We start from the raw sequence: 20748 nt of genomic DNA, 5'->3' as shown, positions 1-20748 counted from the left end.
ACAAGTCCGTCGCATTTAAGCTCACATCAAGCTTTTACTTTTAACTAAAAATTTACACGTATTTATAATTTACATGTTTCATGTTTTGATCTGAAATTTTACATTCATATCTGTTTTCTCTTCATATGTACAGAGAAGAAATGGAGAGAGAATTCGGTCCTAATTTACATGTTTCATGTTTTGAGCTGAATTATTACATTCACGTCTGTTCTCTTCATATGTACAAAGAAGAAATGGAGAGAAGATTTGATTTCAGTGACCACAAATCATTCCCATTTTTCAAGTGGGGGAATTTGCATATTCATTCTGACATACCGATCCTGAATGTTCACCTTCAGGATCAAGTTTGCTTAACCTTGGAAGTTGTAGCTGTCACAAGGCCATATAGAAGATGACATTGCCTTTTGTTGCACTCAATGTCTATCTTTGATGCTTCATCATTTTCTTTGCCTTCCTCGAGAAGCTCCGAACCAACGCCTTGTCCGAAAATGTTAAAGAAACCTCCTCTTCAATAGTCTCTTTTTTATTGTACCAACAGTCTTTTGAATTGGGTTCAGAATATTCTGGAGGTGTATCAGGATCTTCAGGTATATCTCGATATAAGTGTTTCAATATGAAAAGAGCAGTGTCATGATCCCTCCAGTAGTTTCTACATTCCAAAATCAAACCAGTTAGAACGTGAAACAGCTATTTAACAATACACTATCCTCCCACTCGAAATAGAGTTATAAAAATATGTCATGCACAAATGACAACAAATTGATTTTATTATGATTGATAGTATCCACAAAATTCTTGCTGGGGTGTCAGACGAACTGTAAAAATTAAAAACTATCAGACAGCAGATAATACGGTACATACATTAGTGATCGTACATCAATACAATTTTTTTTACCGGTCTTAGTACACAACTTCTGTTGTTGCATACAAGAAGACCTACAGCTTATTCGCTATTAATATGATTAAAAGTTAACAAACTAAAAGCTAAATATAACCACATTTACCAAGACACTTGTCTACACAGGCGATGCAGTAGCAGAACCCAAACTTTTTTTGGAAACGTATGGAAAAAAAACAACGTATGGGACTTTTCAGGGAAAATATTGTTTAATGCATGGTGGATAGAGGGCAGGGAGCGTTATTTCTACTTGATTAAAGAATACATAAAACTCACGTATGGGATTTAAGGGCTTGCAGATATGGATGCTCAAATGTTTTATCCTGCACGTCAACGAGTTTTGATTAAAGAAAGATCAGCACAAGAGTTGTCCTCTCATCATGGAGGACAACAATGTCAGAAAAACAATCCAAGCTGGGAACAACGTATGTATTATTTCACATAGCAAATGAGAGGATAGACAACCAGACAATATGGGGAAAAAATACTACTGCTAACCCAAACCCAGGGTAGCAGAGAAAATATGAGGCTGAATCAATAAAAAAACTCAATAAAAAGCTCTACCTATTAATGGCATTGATTCAAACTAAAAACAAATAACAGATAACAAAAACAAATCCCTTTGGTAACATATCCAAAAACGAACTGTCTTAGCCTGATCAAATCACCTCCTAAAACCCTCCAATTTTTCTCAAACCAAATATTCCAAAAAAACCAACAAGAAAGGCAGTCCATAATGTGTGGTGTGACTCTTTAGACAAAGAAGGAACAACATGATACTCGGCTATATGCCAATTCAGGTTTGTGCACTTCTTATCATGGTTACGGAGTTTTGATCATATATCTTCACATCTGGCCCTTTCTTCCGGAGTAAAACCTTTCTTTAAGAGAGCATTTTCATTGAAGTGAAATGTACAACACCTAGGACACTACATACAAGTCTTTCAGTTTGGTGGGACAAGGAGTTATAACTGTAATTACAAAAACAAATAATAAAAAAATGAGGAACTACAAAAACTATTTCAATTTTTTAAGGTGGTTTGGATAAAAAGCATATCGGGAGGATTAGAGACTAATGTTGGTTGCTCCGGTTTAGGCTAATTACAATTATATATTTACTAATTTGGAAAAATGCTTCAAGTTATCATATTGTTTATTTTTTTAAAAAAAATCCAAAATGCTTCAAGTTGTGATACCTATGCTAGCTCCTCCATGCCTTGATACTTTCTCAATTTTGGTTTCTCATCGAAAGACTAACAATGGTATAGATTTCCAAATTTTGAATCATGTATTACATGAGAGCAAACAATGGATTTGATGGAAAATTCAGCATCTTAAGATCGTATGGTAACAAGAAATCCATACTTGAAGCATGTGATCAATCCGGCCTTCTTCCCTTCCTGTCAATCTCTCCATCATTGCAACACCATAAGACTTCAGTTCTCCTTCTTGAAAATCTTCCGCTCCTTCTACAATAGGTGCAGAAAAAAATTAAAGAAAGAGAGAGAGATCTCATCTAATTTATTTACAAACAAACGTATGGAGAGGAAGGAGGACAATCTAAAAGATGGCGACAAATAACAACAAAACTGAAAAAAGCTGTCTCATATTTAGTATAGAAGTTTGTCTCCGTTTCAAAAAAAGAAAAATTATCAAAGACATCCTGCTTGGCACCAGTTCCATATAGTAAGAGGCTCCACTCTGTTATGAAAGAAAGCTGCAAACGGCTGTTCATAAAAGAATTCAACCTGATTATCCAAATGGAGCTACTGGTGGTGGCAGGAAAGAACTCTCAGTTCAGAGCTCAATTAGCGAATAGTTGAACTTGAAAGCAATATTGGCTCTCTCGTCAAAATGGTTGCATGCATTCAACTATGTATTATTACATGTAATGCCATGAAATAAATTTATATATTACCTTCTAGATCATCTGCTTTTTTAGATTGGCAAACTGTGAGTACTTTCACCTGTCAAATAATGTCTTACATTAACCCAAAACCGAACACATATTTTTCGAAATGAAATTCTATTTCAACAAAGCTCTTAGAAAGAACCAAAACCAAGCTAAAGTTAAGGCTAGATCATAATCACATGCAAATAAGAGCACACAAATTGGCACCCGTTAACCTGTTAAATCATAAAGAGGTAGGCAGGCTCGGAAATAAAAAATCTAAAAGAAAAATAAGGGGTGGTCATATTAATCACAACCATTAAGATAAAAATACCAACATAAAGGATCTGTGGATACATGCACAACCTTTAGAGCAGTGAGTATAAAAATATTAATCTTACTTTTGCAGCTTAATATTTTATGTAAATTTTTTTGTGGCTTTCTTTTTGCTACGGTCATGTTTGTTTCAATTTTGTTAATGGAAGTCCGAATTCTCATAAAATTTACATACATACGTCCCTTACTTAATAACTATAAGAATACAATTTGTAAAATCAAATTTAGGTTTTTATTTATAGAATCTAAAAATCATATTATAAACTAATTAATTGTATAAAGTTAGATTAGACTCGTGAATGACGCCATTGCACAAGTTACTCCATAAGAAATTTAAAATTAACCATTTTATATTAATGCAGTTAAAAAAGCAAATAAATAAATAAATTCAGCAACTAATTTCTATATTCGTTCTTTCTTTCTTTCTTTTTTATTTTTTTGTGCATTTAGGATGACAATACCCTTAAAAGGAATTCCACCCAAGGCCATTAGAATCTTCTTAGAATGCAATACTAAGAAGCAAAGCACTTGGGAGGCAAAAGGCAAATTCCATGTACGACTTTAACAATAATAGAAGAAAAATAATTTAAATAAATGTCAGAATGTATTCTTCCATACCATATGGAGAAATCAACTGGTGTACTAGTAACATGTATAGTACAATGAAAAGATTTAAAAAATTGATTTGAAAGGTTTAAAAAGAAAAATGAATTGAAAGGCTTGAAGGAAAAAAACACCAAGTCAAGCATCACAAGATGCAATCTTAAAAGGTTCATTGCAACCTCTTAAATCACCAATTGACCCAAGAACTTAAGCTAGCAGATAACAGTAAACTTAATATAATATCTAACACCCCTAGCTTGCGGGCTTAAAATATGAAGTGTCAAGCAAACAAAAATGTATGTCAAATAACATTGCAAGGACTTGAACACATAACCTCCCTAGACCACCTGCTCTGGTACCATCCATCAATTGACTCAAAAGCTTAAACTAGTGGGTAAGGATAAATTTAATATAATATCTAACACAACCTACCCCAAAAGTGTGTAGATTGTCCTTCATTGCCTGAGAACGAAGAGCCAAGTTATCGGCAAATTCCTAAAAAGCATACAGGAAAATTTATCAGAATCAGTAAAGCAAGTTCAAGAATAACTGAAATTCACTATATCAATAAAATGAAGATATTTACTCGAAATCCAATATGCAACCTTCTTCCCCCTCTATGAAATGGTATAATAACAGGTCGTTTAAGCATGCACTCCTTGCAAACAAGTGGCTCTACTCTGTATAAATTCAACAAGACTTCCATTAGACGTTCTCCATAGCATACTAATTACTACCATATCAACAAGAAAAATTAGAAAATAAGCATTGATTAAAAACAAGAAAATCACAACATTTTATTGATTTTTTATAAAGATAGGATTTCAATTTTAAAAAATTATGAATGAACCCAAACACAAAAAAGAAATGCTCCAGGCATGCATCCACAGAGCGCAATGTCCAAGAGCATGTGGTTGGGCTCAATGGATAAGTGGTTTGCATAACAAATGACTCCAAGAATTGGCCAAAAAACAAAACAGTATCTTCTTCAGGTCAATAAATAAAAATTAGCGGCGTCAAATAAAAAACACAGGTCAAATAAAAGAAATGATGTCGATCAAGTAACAGATAGCACATCACAAGGTGGCTGGTTATAGAAATGATCAAGCACTTAGAATGGTCAAATATGCATTCTCTACAGGCACATTACAAAGGGTTGCTTCCAAGGACCTGTATGCTACAGGATCAAATGGATGGAAAATGTTAAACATTTGTCGACAAGCAGGCATCTCTTCATTTATATTTTCTTCATCCCAATATTCTTGCCCTTTTCCTGAAGACCAACAAACAAGTTCTTAGAATCATCAAAATCATTTAGCATATAAACCAAAGCCTAGGAGTAGAAACTGAGCTCCAGATTCAGAAAGAGCATATTGAATACCATGTCGAAATAAATAGAAACTTGCTAGACTAATACCAAAAACAAATTGTCAATTTTCTGCAATGCAAGATTGTTTTTCATGTCCAGCAAGTTAATCAATTATAAATAGATCTCGTTAGCATGATAACTATTTCTATGTTCTCAACTTCTCATATCAAGAAGCAAAATGCTAGCAGCTCTCACCCCTTTTTCATTTAAGAAAAAAAAACTATAACAAATTTTCCATTGATAGATGAAAAGAAACTAAATGTTCAAAGATACAACCTCCAAAAGAATAAAAAAGAAAACAAAACAAGGGAAATGAAACATCCCCAACAAGTCCAAATAAACAAAAATAAATAAATAAAATAAAGGGGAATTTTCTAAAATAAAGTAGGAAGAGATGGGAGAAAACAAGAAAAGGCTGTTCTTTCTTTCTGTTTCTTAATATATGTCTCTGTTTCCTACCAAAAAAAAAAAAAAAAAACAAGAAAAGAAACAGAAACCAGGATCAAAACAGAACAACTCTTCTACAAACACTAGGCCATCTCCAAAGAACGACAAAGAAAAAGATCTCCAAACATCACCGAAGCAACGGCTCTCTTAAAAACTGAAAACTCACTCAATAAAATCAATTGGAGAGCCTAATTTTTGCAAACTAAATTAAATATGCAATAAGATTATCCTGCCCCATGTTAAATATGCAATAAGATTATCCTTATCAAACACACATTTCAACACGGACAAAGAGTTTACAGGAACAACTAAATGGCCCTTCAGCTGAAAATCCTTCATATCAATGCAAATTTGCGAACTAAATTAAACATACAATTGTTGATTAATGATCAAAACAATTATTTCCACAAAGACTATAATGTACCTAGCATGTCATAAAAGCAACCTTACCAATTCCAATACGGATATTACGAAGTGCAAGAAAGACGCCAAGAGGTGATCCAACAGCAAAAAATGTATCAACCTAATTAGATAAAAAAATTGAAATTAAGTAGTAAAAAACCAGCAGACGGTAACGTTGAACATATATCAAAATGTCAAAAGAAATTTTTTCTAGTCAATCCTGTTCTTCTTGCCGTACCTTAAATGCAAGCTTTTTGTACTTTATACAAGGAGTGAAACTTTTTGAACCATCATCTTGTTCAAGAGGTACCTCTTCTAACACAGGCTCCTTGGACATACCTATTAAACTTTTCTTATTTCCTGATAATATTTCACAAATAAAAAAATATCATTAGGACAAGTTTTTCCCATAAGTAGACAAATAAGTGAAACAATTAGGAGGGACCTTCATTCAATCCTTCATCAGTATCCCTATTAGCAGACATCAACTCAAGTTCTGCCAACTTCATTTTAAGATAATCAACCTAACAAACAAGAAGTTCAAATAAGACATCCTATAAATGGAGGTTACACGCTGAAAGCATACAGAAATAAGCAAAACATGACATGTGCGTGCAAGTGAATGCATAATCATTCTTGTCCGTTGCAAGCATATAAGGATAAATAAAACATAACATCTGTGTGTCATTATACTGAGTCTACAGACCTCTTCTTTCAGGGATTTGATTACTTCGTCTTTATCATTTGAATCCTCAAATTGCAGCTCACCAATTCTATTCACACTAGGAACCTCTAAGTCGCAGTTTTCATTTTTATTTAACTCCTCCAGCTCATTGCTTATTTGAGGAAGCCTGATATCATATTCATCCACCTTGCAAGGATTTTCATGTTTATTACTGAGCACAGATGGATGTGATGCCACAGGATCCACAACAACTGAAGGATTTTCCAAATGCAGATGCATTTGGTGCATACTTCTCTCATCACCCTCTTTAGCAATGTGTACAAAATCTGAACATCCATAAACTGCAGTCGAACAGTTATCCTCCGTATCTAAACAAGAGTTCTGCACAGAGGATTGATTGTCCACCCCCGATAACCCTTCACTTCTAGCGTGCTCCCCATAGATCAAATCCCGTGGAGAAGGAGATGACGGATTCTCCTGGTGGCAGAGTATATCATACGAAAGGACACTCCCCAAAGAATGTCCATAGATAGAAACCTAAATAATAATACAACATATATAAAATAACCAATTTATATAATTGAATTTAACAGAAGTTGGTGGTAAAAAATAAAATAATCTTTGAGCCACATACCTTTCCATCATATCCAGGATTCCTTCTAAGAAACTTCATGTAAAGTCGATTTAATTGGTTAGACACCTAAAGAGAAATCAATATACCCGTTTAGTCCTAGTTCCAAGTGCAGAGCTTCATATCATGAAAATCTGTCAGTGCTACATAGCCAGTATTATATCACTTTCTAGTTGTAAACAGTATGCCTCATATTCAAATGTACTCACAGGGTTTCTTGCAGTCACAGCAATTGTCGTATTTTTCTTTCTTTTTTTTTTTTTTTTGAAAAAGGAAACAAGACTCTTCATTAAGTAAATGAATAGACAAAGCAATGTTTGAGTACAATGAGGAGACAAGAACAAAGCCTACAAGATGAGTAAGTGCACCTAGACATCTCACGTAGGTTGCCACCCTCTTAGCACTCTTATTACATCCCGAATTTGATCAAAACGAAAAACCAAACCCCATGCTCCTACAACTGGGTCCATACATATAAAAGCAAGATACACACCAAGGACAAACAAAACTACCTAACGACAACACAACAATCTTAAAGAGTGATAATATAACAAAATCCCCCAAAACAAATAAAACTACAAGCTCAAGAAAACAACTACCCGTGTAACGCTTGGCAATTAAGGCTAATGTCTTGAATTGAGTATGCTTCAAATGCTCTAGATAAGGAACACCATGAGGAAGCATTGATTCTAGCTATCTCCAGATGATTTGATGAATTGGATTCTTTAATGTGAAATATTCTTTGGTTCCGCTCAAACCAAATTTCTGAAAGTATGGCCTTTATAGCATTTATCCATATCAATCTTGATTTCTCCTTTAGATTGGTGCCGATTAGGAGCTGCAAAACGTTCTTCTTAAAGTTGGCATCAAAGACCCAATCAATGTTGAAGGATCCTAATAGGTCAAACCAACATTTTTCTGCACAGGGACACCTAAAAAACAGGTGCTGTAAATCTTCAGAATCTTGCAAACATAAAGAGCAAGCACTTGGAGATAAAATGTGAGATGGAAGTTTTGAATGCATGACCGAAGCACAATTCAATAACCCATTCAGCATTATCCAAATTGTGATGTTAACTCTTCTTGTACTTTTGGTCTTCAAATAGCCAAGTATAGATGCTTTCCAATGGGGGAAGCTAAGGATCAATGCTTAACCAACGGTTTAACTGAAAATTTTCCGTTAGACTCTAACTTCCAAACTCTTTTATTTGGACTTGCCGTGGTTTGATTTTTTGAGATAATGCCGTTAAGAGCTAGGAAATCATCAATTCCTTCCTCCTTTAATTGCCTTCTGAGATTTAAGAACCAAGATGCTGTTAAAAGAATCCCAAAAATCATGAACCGCCCCATTTGGATTCATAGAGTCTAAACAGCCTTGGAAATGAGTCTTTGAATGGAATCAAATCAGAGCCCAAGGATCATGCCAAAAGGCTATTCTCGTGCCACTGCCGAGTTTAAACCTGGCCAGCGAATCCACTTTATTCCAGCTCCTCGAAATGCTAATCTACGGGCTGCAAAGGCTACAAGCATTTCTTCCTTTGGTGTGATAAAGGAATTGACTTTCTCCATGAATGCTCTTTATAACTTGCACCCAAAGGGAGTTTTCTTCATTAAAAATCTCCATCCCCATCTGGCTAGAAGAGCAAGTTTTTTGTTTTCTAAGCCTCCTAAACCAAGCCCCCCATCCTCTTGCATTCGGGACACCATGTCCCATTTAGCTAGATGATTCAATTTTCCTCCCTGAATGTCCTTCCCAACAGAAGTTTCTTAATAAACGCTCTACTGTTTGAGACACCTTTACCGGAAATTAAAAAGATTGACATATAATATGTGGGAATATGGGAAAGAACTGACTTGCATAAAGTGGTGCAACCTCCTCTTGATAGATTGTATCTTTTCCATTTCTCCAATTTTCCTTGAATTTTGTCAATTACCGGCTGCCAAAAAACAGCTTGCTTAGGATAACCACCAAGGGGCAGCCCTAGGTAAGAGAGTGGGAGATGAGAGGCTTTCAGTTCAGCTTTGATGCCTCTTCAAACAGCTCACTTTCTTTTATGTTTAAACCACAAAGCTTAGATTTTTCCCAATTGATCTTCTGCCCGGAACTCCACTCAAAGAATTCAATTCTTTTCTTAAGAGATTCCAGCATTCCATCTTCATATTTACAAAAAATTAATGTGTCATCAGCGAATTGAAAGCAGTAGACATGAATGCTGTTTTTTTCCGGCTGAGAAAGGGACTACATCTTGATAGAGAAGCCCAAGTAGCGGTACTAACATAGATGATGAAACTCTTGCCCCAACTTGAAACCTTCAATCTTTCCTTTTTCATATAGCCTATTTAACAAGGCACTTGACAATTTGCTGGTTAATAAGAAAATGAAGGGTGAAAGTGGGCCTCCTTGCCTAATTCCTCTTGTGGCTTTGATTCTCCCTCTGTCTCCCAAATGAATATTGATTATTTTGGGTTAGAAATACAGCCCATGATCCATGTGATCCATCTAGGATCAAAGTTCTTTCCCATGAGAATTTTTTCAAGGAACTCCCAATCTACTCTATCAAAGGCCTTTTCTAAATCCAATTTTAGAATCCATCCTTTCTTCTCAAAGAACTTCATTTGCTATAAGAATTGGATCCAAGATTTGCCTTCCTTTGATAAAAGTGCTTTGTGTGGGGGCAATTACACTAGGCATGATTTTTTGAGGCATTCAGCTAGCACCTTAGCAACAAGCTTATATGTTAACGTGGTTAAGCTGATTGGTCTAAAGTCTTGAATACAGACAGCATCTTCTTTTTTCTGAATAAGGCAAACTGTACGCAAGAGTTCAGCTTCCTATTTGAGAAAAAATCCTCAAACAATTTCTCAAAGCTACCCTTAAAGTAGTCCCAGAATTTTAATAAAAATTTCGCTGTGAAGCCGTCAGGTCCTGGAGCTTTATTTTTCCCCAACAATTTTAAAGATTTTCTGATTTTCTCTGTTCTGAACTTGGCTGTCAGAAAACTATTCTGATTTCTGTCCACCTAGGGCCATTGCAGGTTAAGCAGGATTGCTCTGATTCCCGAGGCATTAGTATATAATGAACTATAGAACCCCAATATAAGATCCTCGATTGCCTTGAAGGGTTTTGTGGGATTACCATGATCATCAATCAATTCTGCTATCAAATTTTCTCTTCTTTGCAGCCAAGAAAAGATGAAAATTTCTGGAATTCATTGGCAAATTGGTTGATTTGGATTCTGCTGAAGATTCACTGACTTCAAATCCTTATTTATTATGGAGTTTATCGATCCTGGTACCACGGATGTGCAGCTGGTGTAAAGAATCAGAGGGCAGCGGTGTGTGAAACGAGGGAAGTAGCAGGTGTGGATGTGCAGCTAACCAAAAGGGTACTGCAGTTGGACTTGGGAAATCAAATGGGAGTAGGCCAGCTGAACGGTAGAGGAGTTGGAAGGTGATGCGTGGGCATACGCACTAGGCAGCGGCAGCACATGTGCAAAAAGGTTGGGTGCATGCAGCTGGCTCCAAGGGTAAGACAGAACCACTCACCAGCGGCTTCTGAAGCTGTTGGAGTAGTTTTTCAATGGCGGAGCCCGGAGGTGACAGCGGCGGCTGTCTCATGGTCAGTTTGCATTTCATCAAGATTGATGTCTAGGGTTTCATCTTTACCCTGCTCTAATACCATATTAAAAGCGGTAAAAGAAAATAGACACCGAGTTACATGAAAACCCAATTACCAGATGAAAAACCACAATCTGACTTTCTTATTATTTTCTCTTATGAACAAAAGATACAAAGGGGAAAAATAAACAGAAAACAAGCTTAAGATAAAAAAGGAAAGAAAACCAAGGTAAATCTTTCCTTGAGTCAAGCCCACTAATTCTAACAAATACCATAAGACTCCCCAATAACATCCAACAAAGCCTCGTATGCTTTTCCGAATGCCAGGAGGGAAGGAAGATCAGTCCAAATTCTGCATGGTTTTGGCTGGGTGAAGGTCTTCTCTCAGAATATGTTTAATAGCCTGTCTTCTTTGTTGACTAGACACTCCATTACCGGACACAAGAAGACCCTTTGGATGGCTATTATACGCGCTTTTTCAGGGATTCTTTGGGGTGATCGAACAAGCACCTCTTCCGAGACCATTTTTCTAGTTTTGACAACTTTATGGACTTGGGTTATTTTTTTTTAACTACAAATAAAACTGGGGGGATTCACCACCACTCCATTAAATATAAAATGCGACTATGGAATTGGGCTATTTCTACTGCTTTGTTCTAGTGCATAAATAAGCACCTCTTTAAGCTTTTAAGTCTTTCTTATCTCGTCTCTCATTGGCATTATTTTCTGTATTCTCCCTTTTGGTGTTTGGGCTCTGCCATCTAAATCATTCTATCAATGAAATGTTTCTACTTCCGAAAAGAATTATTTACGGAGCTTCGTAGAAAATTAAATCAACCTTCTGCCTACAGAGGAATTTCCTTCTTTTCTCAGGTTTGAGTTATTTTTCTTAAGCTGCTTCTTCACGATAGACTACATAGAAATCAGATATTATCAGCTCAGAGCCATTAAGCCACATGAGCGTCCACCATCATACTCCCCATATTAAGAAACCCCTTCTTTTGACTAACAGCATAGAAGTGAAAGGGGACTGCTCTCTTCTGTAGAGTAAAGAACAACAAATTTGAAGAGTATCACCAAAATGCACAAGGGATCAACAATTGTGAGGAGGGAGGGGGAGGGGGAGGGGGGCACAACTTACAACGCTGCCCCCTCTTCCTGAAGTGCCTCAACTAAGGACTCTCATCTTCACCAGCCACATGGCACACTTTTTCCACATCAACATCTTCGGATTCCCAACCAAAAGTATGGAGGAGAGGCTAGTTGCCCCTCTACGCATATCCAGGACCAGATGGAAGAACAGAACAACTTTGTGATCCAATGTTACCAATGTCCAGGAGTCCTGTGAGAGTAGAAAGATTACTTTTCCCCAACAAACTAAATTAGATGCTGCTTCATTTCTATATCTTCCCCAATAGAATCACCTACTAATGACTTCAACGGAGAGAGCCACTTTCTTTAGCATGAGAAAAGTATGCATAGATTATGTGAGGAGGTAAGAGAGAGAGACTTTTTTTTTTATAAGAAGGTAAGAGAGAGAGACTTGAACGTTTAAAATCTTCCAACCGTATAGAAAATGGAGTTTTTCCAACCTCATTGTTTACGTTTACACAGGGATATTATGTGAATAATAGGGACAAAAGGATTGGATCTTAGACTTTCGAACGAGATGAAGGCAAAGGTAGTATTAGAGGGAAAACATCCACTTAAGATTAACAACCCAAATCATGGCATCAGAATCAATACCTCTACTTTATTAAGCAATCTACGTTGTTAAGGAGACAAATAAATTTGCCATTTCCAAAATTTCTTAGTGTCATCTAAAAACTAAAAATGATTGTTCACTTCATTTTAGAACTTCCAACTCACTCCAGATCAAACCGTCGAAGGAGAAGTCTGTAAGGCAATCCACTAGAATGAGTAAAGAGAAAGGAGAGACATACTCCTTGAATAATACATCTACGAGCTCGAAATTTGGGTTTAGGCTTACCATTTATGAGATTTGCGTAATTGGACATAGAGATAAAAACATGAACCCCTTCTCTGGCGAGAACCAAAACACCCTAGCCAGTTTCAAGAACAGTATCATGGAGGCCGAAGGTCTTTTCCAGACCAAGATTAATAGAAACACCCTTTATTTTTCCAGTTCCACTTATCACAGTGACTTCGCTGCTTATAACGCAAGAATTTATGATTTTCCTTCCACCACCAAAAGTTGATTCCTGTGCAGTAATTGGAGGCGATGAAACCTTGTAATCCAACTAACCTTGGTGTCTGATCAGAATTTTATAAAGCCATGTAATAAGATTAATAGAGTGGCAGCTAATGAGTTATGCAATGAGATACTAACTCTTTTAGCACCATCCTTTTTATAACATGGCGGCTATAGATTTCATCAACGCTAACATATTAGTGCACAATAAGAGGACAGAGTTCACAAAGAAGGTTTCACCCTCCTTTGATCATATGTATCAATTGCAGAAAAATAATACATACTGTAAAGAAATAACAGAACTAACAAATCACATGTCAGTTAACCCATCAATAGGGGAGAACAAGTATAGATAAAATGAAAGTTAGCAATCTAAATAAACCGTGCACTACCGAGTTGATGATGTCCTGACAATATATGGGGCTCATGTAATATAAAACATCATGAGCAGTCGCACCCAACATGACACGCAAACCCTTCACTCCATCTAAAGTAATTTTTTCAACAGCAGCTTCACCACTAAGCTTCAGACCCTTCCTCCACTGAAAAAAATGTAAACGGAAAATAGCATAAAAATAGAGATCACTAAGGTGAAAAACAGAATATTCCAGGAAACAAAAAAGAATGAGAAGCAAACAGAGAGGTTCATAGAGAAGTTACACTTAATGAAATTAACCAAGAAAAACTAGTATGATGGAAACCAAAAAGGCACAAAGCTTAGTATCAGACCCTAATATTATCATGTCTAAACGTAAACAAGGGGATGATAAAATGTTGTGTCACAATAACAAATGTCATTACAGAATATAAAAAACAAAGGGCAAGATGAGAAAAGAAAGGTCATCAAAACAAAACTGAAGTACAAAAAACTTGCACACAAATGTAGGGCAAGAAAAAAGGGTTCCAAAGCTACCTGGCAGGGGATAAAGAGGACTCTTTGAGTGCTACGTTGGTGTAAAGTGAGGTGCCGCTCTCCAAGACTGGATGTAATAAGCCGAAAATTCCCAACGTCGTCAACTAGATTAGATTTCTCCAACCTTTGACCAATACCATGAACCATAAACACAAGATGTCGAACAGGAACCTAGAGGAATAACCTCAGTGAATAATGTGGCTTCCATGATGTATGATTTACATATAAACAAATGTGATTATGTAGTCTAAAAACATAATCACATGTACAAATTGAAAGGGGATGCAAAGAAGAACTTGAGAGGAAAAAAAAAAGAGGAAGAAGAAATCAATCACAATAAAGTTTGTAAGAATGAGAAAAAACTTTCAGCTACCATATTTTACTAAATTATTTTGAAACTAAAATGAAGAGGATAACTACCTATATAGCTTACCAATAATTTGAAAATAATTGATATTAAATTACTAGGGATGTCATAATAGAAGAAAAAAAAACAAAAGATTCGTAGGACACATACATGAAAGAATCGTGATGACATAACCTAAATTTCTGAGGACATAACATGGATACAACAAACTCAATGATAGGAGACATACCTGTGAACAGTAATCATCCATTTCTTCTTCCCTTTGCTGACGCAAATCATCCTTGAAAATTAGAAATAAACATTTTAGGGAGATACATTGACTATAAAAGAAGGGAAAAAATTATACAAAAAGAAGAATAAAAGAATAAGATAGAAGAGGAGGATAGAATGTTCTTCACTTTCCTCCAACTTGGAGTAAACCTAACTCTTTTCTGTCTTCAAAGGAACCACAATTTCATTCAGCATTCAGCCCAATTTGTTATCGTTCAATCTTGGCTCTTGCTTCACAGCTAGTTATTTTGCATGTTTAAGAAGAAATTTAGGTATTGTTCTATGGGGAAGGCCCATCTTTAATGTTTTTCAAGTGTATGGATCAAAGTGAGAAATGTCTTCAATGGGAAACAAAATACACTAGAGTATAGGTGGAAAGAAACCACACCATTTAAGAAGATAAAGAAAAGATGGACAGAAGCACATTTTAGTGAGCTTCAAAATGTCAAGGAAAGTACCAACATTTAATCTAACAACGTTATAGCTAAGGTTGTAATCAAAATGGTAGTTTTTCCCCATATCCCATAGGATGCAGAATCCTCCATTTTTCTTGTGAATTAAATTTTCACATCAGAAGGGGGTGAAATATTAAGGCAGTGGTAAAACTATACCAACTTCTATGAGAAAGAAAGAAATGCAAACCTGGGTGGGTTTGGGGGAATTAGACGGGGAATAGCCGCGCCTTAACTTAATTCCATTGCCACCCAAGCTAATAACACTAGAAAAACCAGAAGCATCAACATTCAGCCAGGCCTCCCAAGTATCATCTTCCCCAGTGAAAAGAGCATGAAGTCCCTACATTAGGAATTCCAGGATAAATCATGTTCCTAAATTTCAAGTAAAAATGAGACAACAAGATAAGTCTCCATACTAAAAAATAATTTACATACTGGGGTAAATCCTTGTAAATCAACCCGGGATGCAAAAAGTCCAGACGGCTGAAATGTTCTCCGGCGCCACACCTAGACCAAAATCATATTTACTCATTCCTTGCTAATCATTAAGAAATTTTTAAAAAAATGCAAGTTTATAAATGAAGATAAACTAGAAACTACACAGCAAAAACTGAAAACATTTCACATGGAAGCAGTTCCTTCATCATGAAAACTTTGAGATGCTTTGCATACAGAATTTTCAAACAACTGAGAGAATGGATAAAATATAAAAGACGATCATCGATTTGAGAAGAAAGAAACAAAAAACAAACCCGACTACGATAGGCAATTTCTAACTGTTCGGCAACATCCTCCCGAAGTGGAAGCCAGTCAAGACCTCCTTTACGAGCAAACCAATGGCCTCTCATCACCCGACGATTTTCTGCATTCCAATAAACAGGAAAACAATGTCTCTTCACTAAATCTACCTGCATATATAATATGACTTCAGTTGCAAGTATTTGTAAATTAAACAAAGAAAATAAAAGACGCAATTTCAGAAGATGTTTATCTTTTGTAATGCTCGTGCTTCTAATAGAAGAAAAAAGACATACTAAATCGGTTCAATCTAAAACTAAAGGAATCCAATCCATCCAGAAAGCAGTTATAAAGTGGACCACACTATCCAAATCTTTAGAATGAGTATATCCAAAAGGCAAAAATTAATTAGTGATACTGATATCTCAATTGCTTATGAAAGGTTGACATTTAGGAACTCAGTTTCATCTTTATTCTCCCATTTTGATAAGCCCATCAACCAGATTAAATAACATAATTTACATCTTCCAACCTTTAAATTTAAACAATTTTTTTCATTATGATCCACTCCAAGAGAAAAAATGCACTTCCTTTAGAAACAATAAATGATTTTCATACAGAAGCTATCTAATTTTTCTTACTGCTTAACCATGTCACGTTTAGCAACCAATTGGACAGAATAAAAAGAAGATGCTAGCATTATAAGGAGAAAATTATTTAAATTAAAGATCACACCAGATTTACCTCATAGAGTCCACCTTTGACAGGGACACCAACCCGCTCTTCTTCAACGTCATATAAATTGACTAACTTAGCAACATCTGAAGTAGATTCATTTCTTTGTTTATCAGGCCTCAGACTAGAGCCAGCTCTTTCTTTTGGCCCTTCGCTACATTCTGCATACTCTTTCCACCAAATAGAAAGTAGTTCTTCCTCTCTCTATATTCAAATCCAGAAAATGTAAATGATATTTGAACATCTTTTCCATTTACTTCAATTAAAGTTCAATTAAAGAAGTAGACAAAACAAACCATCATGTATGCATAAATAGTTAGCCAAGAAACATATGTGAAAAGAAACAACAACTTATTAAAATGATCGAAGTTTCAAGAAACATGGTAAGCATCTCAGAACATAATATGCTCGCCCTACAAAGTCTAGAAGAAAGCTTGAAGAAATAGCCAACCACGCCGCTTTCTTTGTGCCAGCAAAAGGGCGTCCCACCAAAAGAGAAACAAGGATTTCAAATATATATTTAGAACAGGCGAAGCACCAACCAAAAACATCCAAAATAATATGCCAGAAACGGGATGAAAAAAACAATGCATAAGCAAATGAGCAAGGGATTCAGCATGGCCTTGACACATAATATACCAAGGTGGGAGACAGACATCATATATGCCCCCACCATTACTTCAAATGAAATAATGAGTGTGCCATGTTAAACTTTTTTAAAAAAATTGAAAACCGGCCTCATTATTAATGATAATAAATGAGACTAAAGCTCAAAGTACAAGAGTATTATACTAAGAGCAAAAGGAGCAAAAAAAACTAAGGGAAAATACAAACTAAAACTAAAACAAAGACCATACTCGGGCAACATAAATATGATGGCAACCTAAAAACAAACTCAAACAGAAAAACAATGAGCTAATCAAAGCCCCTCAAAGATAATACCATCAGTAGAAAGCTAAATAGAAAGCTAAATAGAAAGCAAAACTTAAATGCTCTCTCAAAAAGAGCCCACTAGAATCTAAATTCTTGCACACTCAATTATTCGAGTTGAAAGGAGAAAGAGAACACTTAAAAACTTATTCAAAATCTAAGTCCATAATTGAAATGATAAATCTAAGCCCTTTGAGATCATCCAACGAAATTGGAACGATGCAGAAAAATCTAGTTCCAAAAAGAGTAGACAAAGGAACAGTGAAAGAAGAGATGGTGTTGGTTCTTCTCATCGTGGTTTTTACAAATAACACCCAATTTGGAGATAGTAGGCAACCAAAAGTTGTCTTTTGAATCTTACCATTCAGCATTCAGTTTCCTCAATGCTAAGGTACAAAAGTTTGTCCACTTTTCTAGAATCATAAGTAATACATATTTAATGCCTGAGTTTGAGTATAGATTTTTATTTGGCCCATAAGTTTCAAAATTTAACAGCTTAGTCTCTGACCTATAGAAATAGGCTTTCAAAAGTCTTTAGACTGTTAGTTAACTGACGAAAAGATGATTTGGCAATTAACTTACTGACTAGATTTGTTAACATAATTGGCAGTTGGAAAATTAAACTAATTTTTTAAGCTCATGTGACATTTCTCTCTCTTTCTTCCCCTATCCTTCTTTTTCCTTTCCTTCTCCTCCACTGGTGTCACCATTGTAAAGTCTCTTCCTCTCATTTTGTTTCTTATCTCTTTCGTGTGTCCAAAACAGAAATAGTCTCTGAGTTCGAAATTTGGATACCTCTTTAATAAACTGAACATCAGTCCAGAGATCTTATATAACTTTTTATTGGTGGTCAGGAACTAAACTGTTAGTTTTTTAGACGCAAAAACCAAACAAACCTATCATCCAACTCAACGACCAAAAGTGGAGACCCATGGATGGTCCCAGAAGCATCCTCCATTGAGATCCAAACTCTTTTATCTCTGCCATAGCAGTCTTATATGTATATATGTATATTATATGAAAGGGAAACAGTTTTGTTGAAGAATGAAATGAGGAGAAAAACTTCCAAAAACACCAAAAGCCGCATTATAATAAAGTTTTCCAACAGGAAATTAACGTAGTAAAACTGTAATCATCAAGATATCAAATCCCTTTGCACTAGTAAATAGGATGAAATACAATTAAATCCACTAAACCATCAAAATTGGAGGAAGGGGTCCTGAAAATTACATCTTACAAGGCATGACCCTCCTTAAATCACAAATTTACCCAAAAGCTTAAGCTTATGGGTGAAGGCCAATTTAGTATCATATTAACATTCCCCTCGCATGTGGGCTTGAAATACAAAAAAGACCCAACAAGTGGAAATCAATATAATTGGGGAGAAAATAACATTATAAGGACTTGAACACAAGACCTCCCTGAACCAATGCTTTGATACCATCTTAAATCATCTGACCCACAAACTTAAGCTTATGGATGAAGGCAAATATAACATCACATCATATAACCACCACTCAAAAGCATCCAGCACTACAAACCACAACGAGACGAGAACAAGTGGCAAAGAGGTAATGATAAGTTGGTTACACTGTGTTGTATATTTACATCATGGAATTCTCCACCCTTTGCTTAATTAAAACTACAATTAGCAGTCAAAAATGAATTCCATACACATGCAGGTGAGTGGACGGTCAATATAATGAGTTAAAGATATTGTAGAATAGAAGGCAACTCTAAGATGGTTCACTACAAGCAATTCATGAAATATGGGTGAACATATAAGCATTAACTAACTACGCAAGAGGTTGAAAAATACACCTGCAAGAAAGATGCCTCTATTGCAAGAGAATCCCTCATGCCAAATCGAAAATAGTCACCCTTCCCTACAATTTCAGTCTTAGGAACAGACGCAGCTAGCTCTGTCGAAACATAAGCAGCAGAAAATCATCAAAAGGTTTGAAAAGCCCTTTGATTCAAAATCTCCGAGCAGACTCCTACTTTTAATGAGAACATCAACTATATTACAACAAAAACACAAAGATAAAAAGTATGGGGGAAAACCTTTATAAGAATAATATAAAGTAACTAAATAAGTACACTCTAATTATTCCAAAAAGGAAAGATAAACAAGATAAATACATCGATGGCTGGATAGAAATTCTTAATGCCTTCCTAAAGTAGGTTTCTTAGTTTACTCGATTCTGAGTCTAAACCTAAAAACTTTGTCCCAATTGTTATCATCTTGGTTTTCTACAATGTTTCTCGTCCAAAGGTCGCATTCGAAAAGGTATCACTGAAGATGAAGAAAATGAAAAGCACTCACCATTCCCAAGCAAAGGTACTTTACAGAAATACCAGCGGACATCACCGCCATCGGAAGGACTCCTCGTCTGTGCAAGATACTTCTGCCTACCTACGCAGTGCTCAATCACATCCTCCAATTTTGCAATGTTAGATGGCGTGTTTTTTAGTGAATCAGGGGACGCTTCTGGAACTTCAATAGAACCTATAGCTGCTGAAATCAACATGTCATCACCACCCATATCTTTCGAACTATTTACATCCATTCCTGCGTCTGATAGAACAATTTTTGCCTCGGAACCTATTACTAAGAAAGAGGTTCCGAAGCAATTACAGGGCAGGTTAACTCAGAGGATTGAGCTAGATTTCTTCCGTCAAAATAATCATCGACTATGACCCGAATCCAAAACTCAGCTGGATCCTCCGATAACCCAGATACAGAACCACATAACGTAACAAATAAGAAAAGCAGACACAGAAGGCACCCAATTGAAGTACCACACACGCCTTCCTGCAGAGAAATTTGGAATTGCGAAACGGAGCTTGCCTGGTGCGTGTGGTTTAAGAACTTCGCTTCATCAAACAGAATGTAGAAAGGAGACGACGTCTAGTTCCAGATGGGTCCTGGCAAATACGTGAATCAATAGCCATTAAGAAGATCATTGCCCCTGCATGTTCAATCGATCCAGAAGAATCGTGGAAGAGCTTCGATGGGAAGAAGTGTGGCGGTGACTTCTGGTACGGTGACTGGCGGTGAAGAGACGGAACTGCAGCGGTGCGGTGGTTAAAATTTTGAAAAATGTTCCAATTATTTTTGTTCTGTAGTGGTTTGGCTCTTTCGTGGGCAAAATTTCTGGCCCTCCCTGTCGTGAGAACTTAGTTTAGGACAATAACATACATCTGGGGCAGCACCTCTTACTTTTATTTAGCATAAACTTGGGTAG

At 36.1% G+C, this 20748-nt stretch overlaps 1 protein-coding gene across 4 annotated transcripts; it reads right to left on the bottom strand.

Moving 5' to 3' along the window:
• Positions 1-38: 38 nt before the first annotated feature.
• Positions 39-20729, bottom strand: LOC101221207 (phospholipase SGR2). 4 transcript variants are annotated; one of them, XM_004138780.3, is made up of 21 exons: positions 19827-20722; positions 19322-19422; positions 16580-16774; positions 15850-16005; positions 15533-15604; positions 15285-15437; positions 14602-14652; positions 14006-14176; positions 13485-13634; positions 7266-7331; positions 6653-7168; positions 6392-6470; positions 6185-6306; positions 5995-6067; positions 4899-5001; positions 4315-4408; positions 4161-4223; positions 2817-2865; positions 2264-2367; positions 1175-1221; positions 39-649 (listed from the first exon to the last, which is right to left on the bottom strand). In XM_004138780.3, the coding sequence occupies exons 1-21, from the start codon at positions 20068-20070 to the stop codon at positions 421-423; spliced, it is 2838 nt and encodes a 945-aa protein (XP_004138828.1). In that variant the 5' UTR covers positions 20071-20722; the 3' UTR covers positions 39-420. The 4 variants fall into 4 exon arrangements, 3 of the variants coding, with proteins under 3 accessions (XP_004138828.1, XP_011649881.1, XP_031736933.1); XM_011651579.2 differs by lacking the exon at positions 19322-19422 and having other exon boundaries at positions 341-649; positions 19827-20721; XM_031881073.1 differs by lacking the exon at positions 1175-1221 and having other exon boundaries at positions 551-649; positions 19827-20727.
• Positions 20730-20748: the final 19 nt, after the last annotated feature.

Source organism: Cucumis sativus, chromosome 2, assembly GCF_000004075.3.
Source record: "Cucumis sativus cultivar 9930 chromosome 2, Cucumber_9930_V3, whole genome shotgun sequence".
NCBI classification, from domain to species: Eukaryota; Viridiplantae; Streptophyta; class Magnoliopsida; order Cucurbitales; family Cucurbitaceae; genus Cucumis; species Cucumis sativus.
This window is presented reverse-complemented; position numbering and strand designations above follow the sequence as displayed.

Bases quoted from the DNA above. Each gene is read 5' to 3' on its own strand.
- LOC101221207 (XM_004138780.3), bottom strand. From the start codon at position 20,070: ATGGATGTAAATAGTTCGAAAGATATGGGTGGTGATGACATGTTGATT. The intron at 14,177-14,601 runs GTATGTCTCCTA...TTATTCCTCTAG, and splicing joins TGGATGATTACTGTTCACAG to GTTCCTGTTCGACATCTTGT. The intron at 4,409-4,898 runs GTCCTTGGAAGC...GAATTTATACAG, and splicing joins TTTGATCCTGTAGCATACAG to AGTAGAGCCACTTGTTTGCA.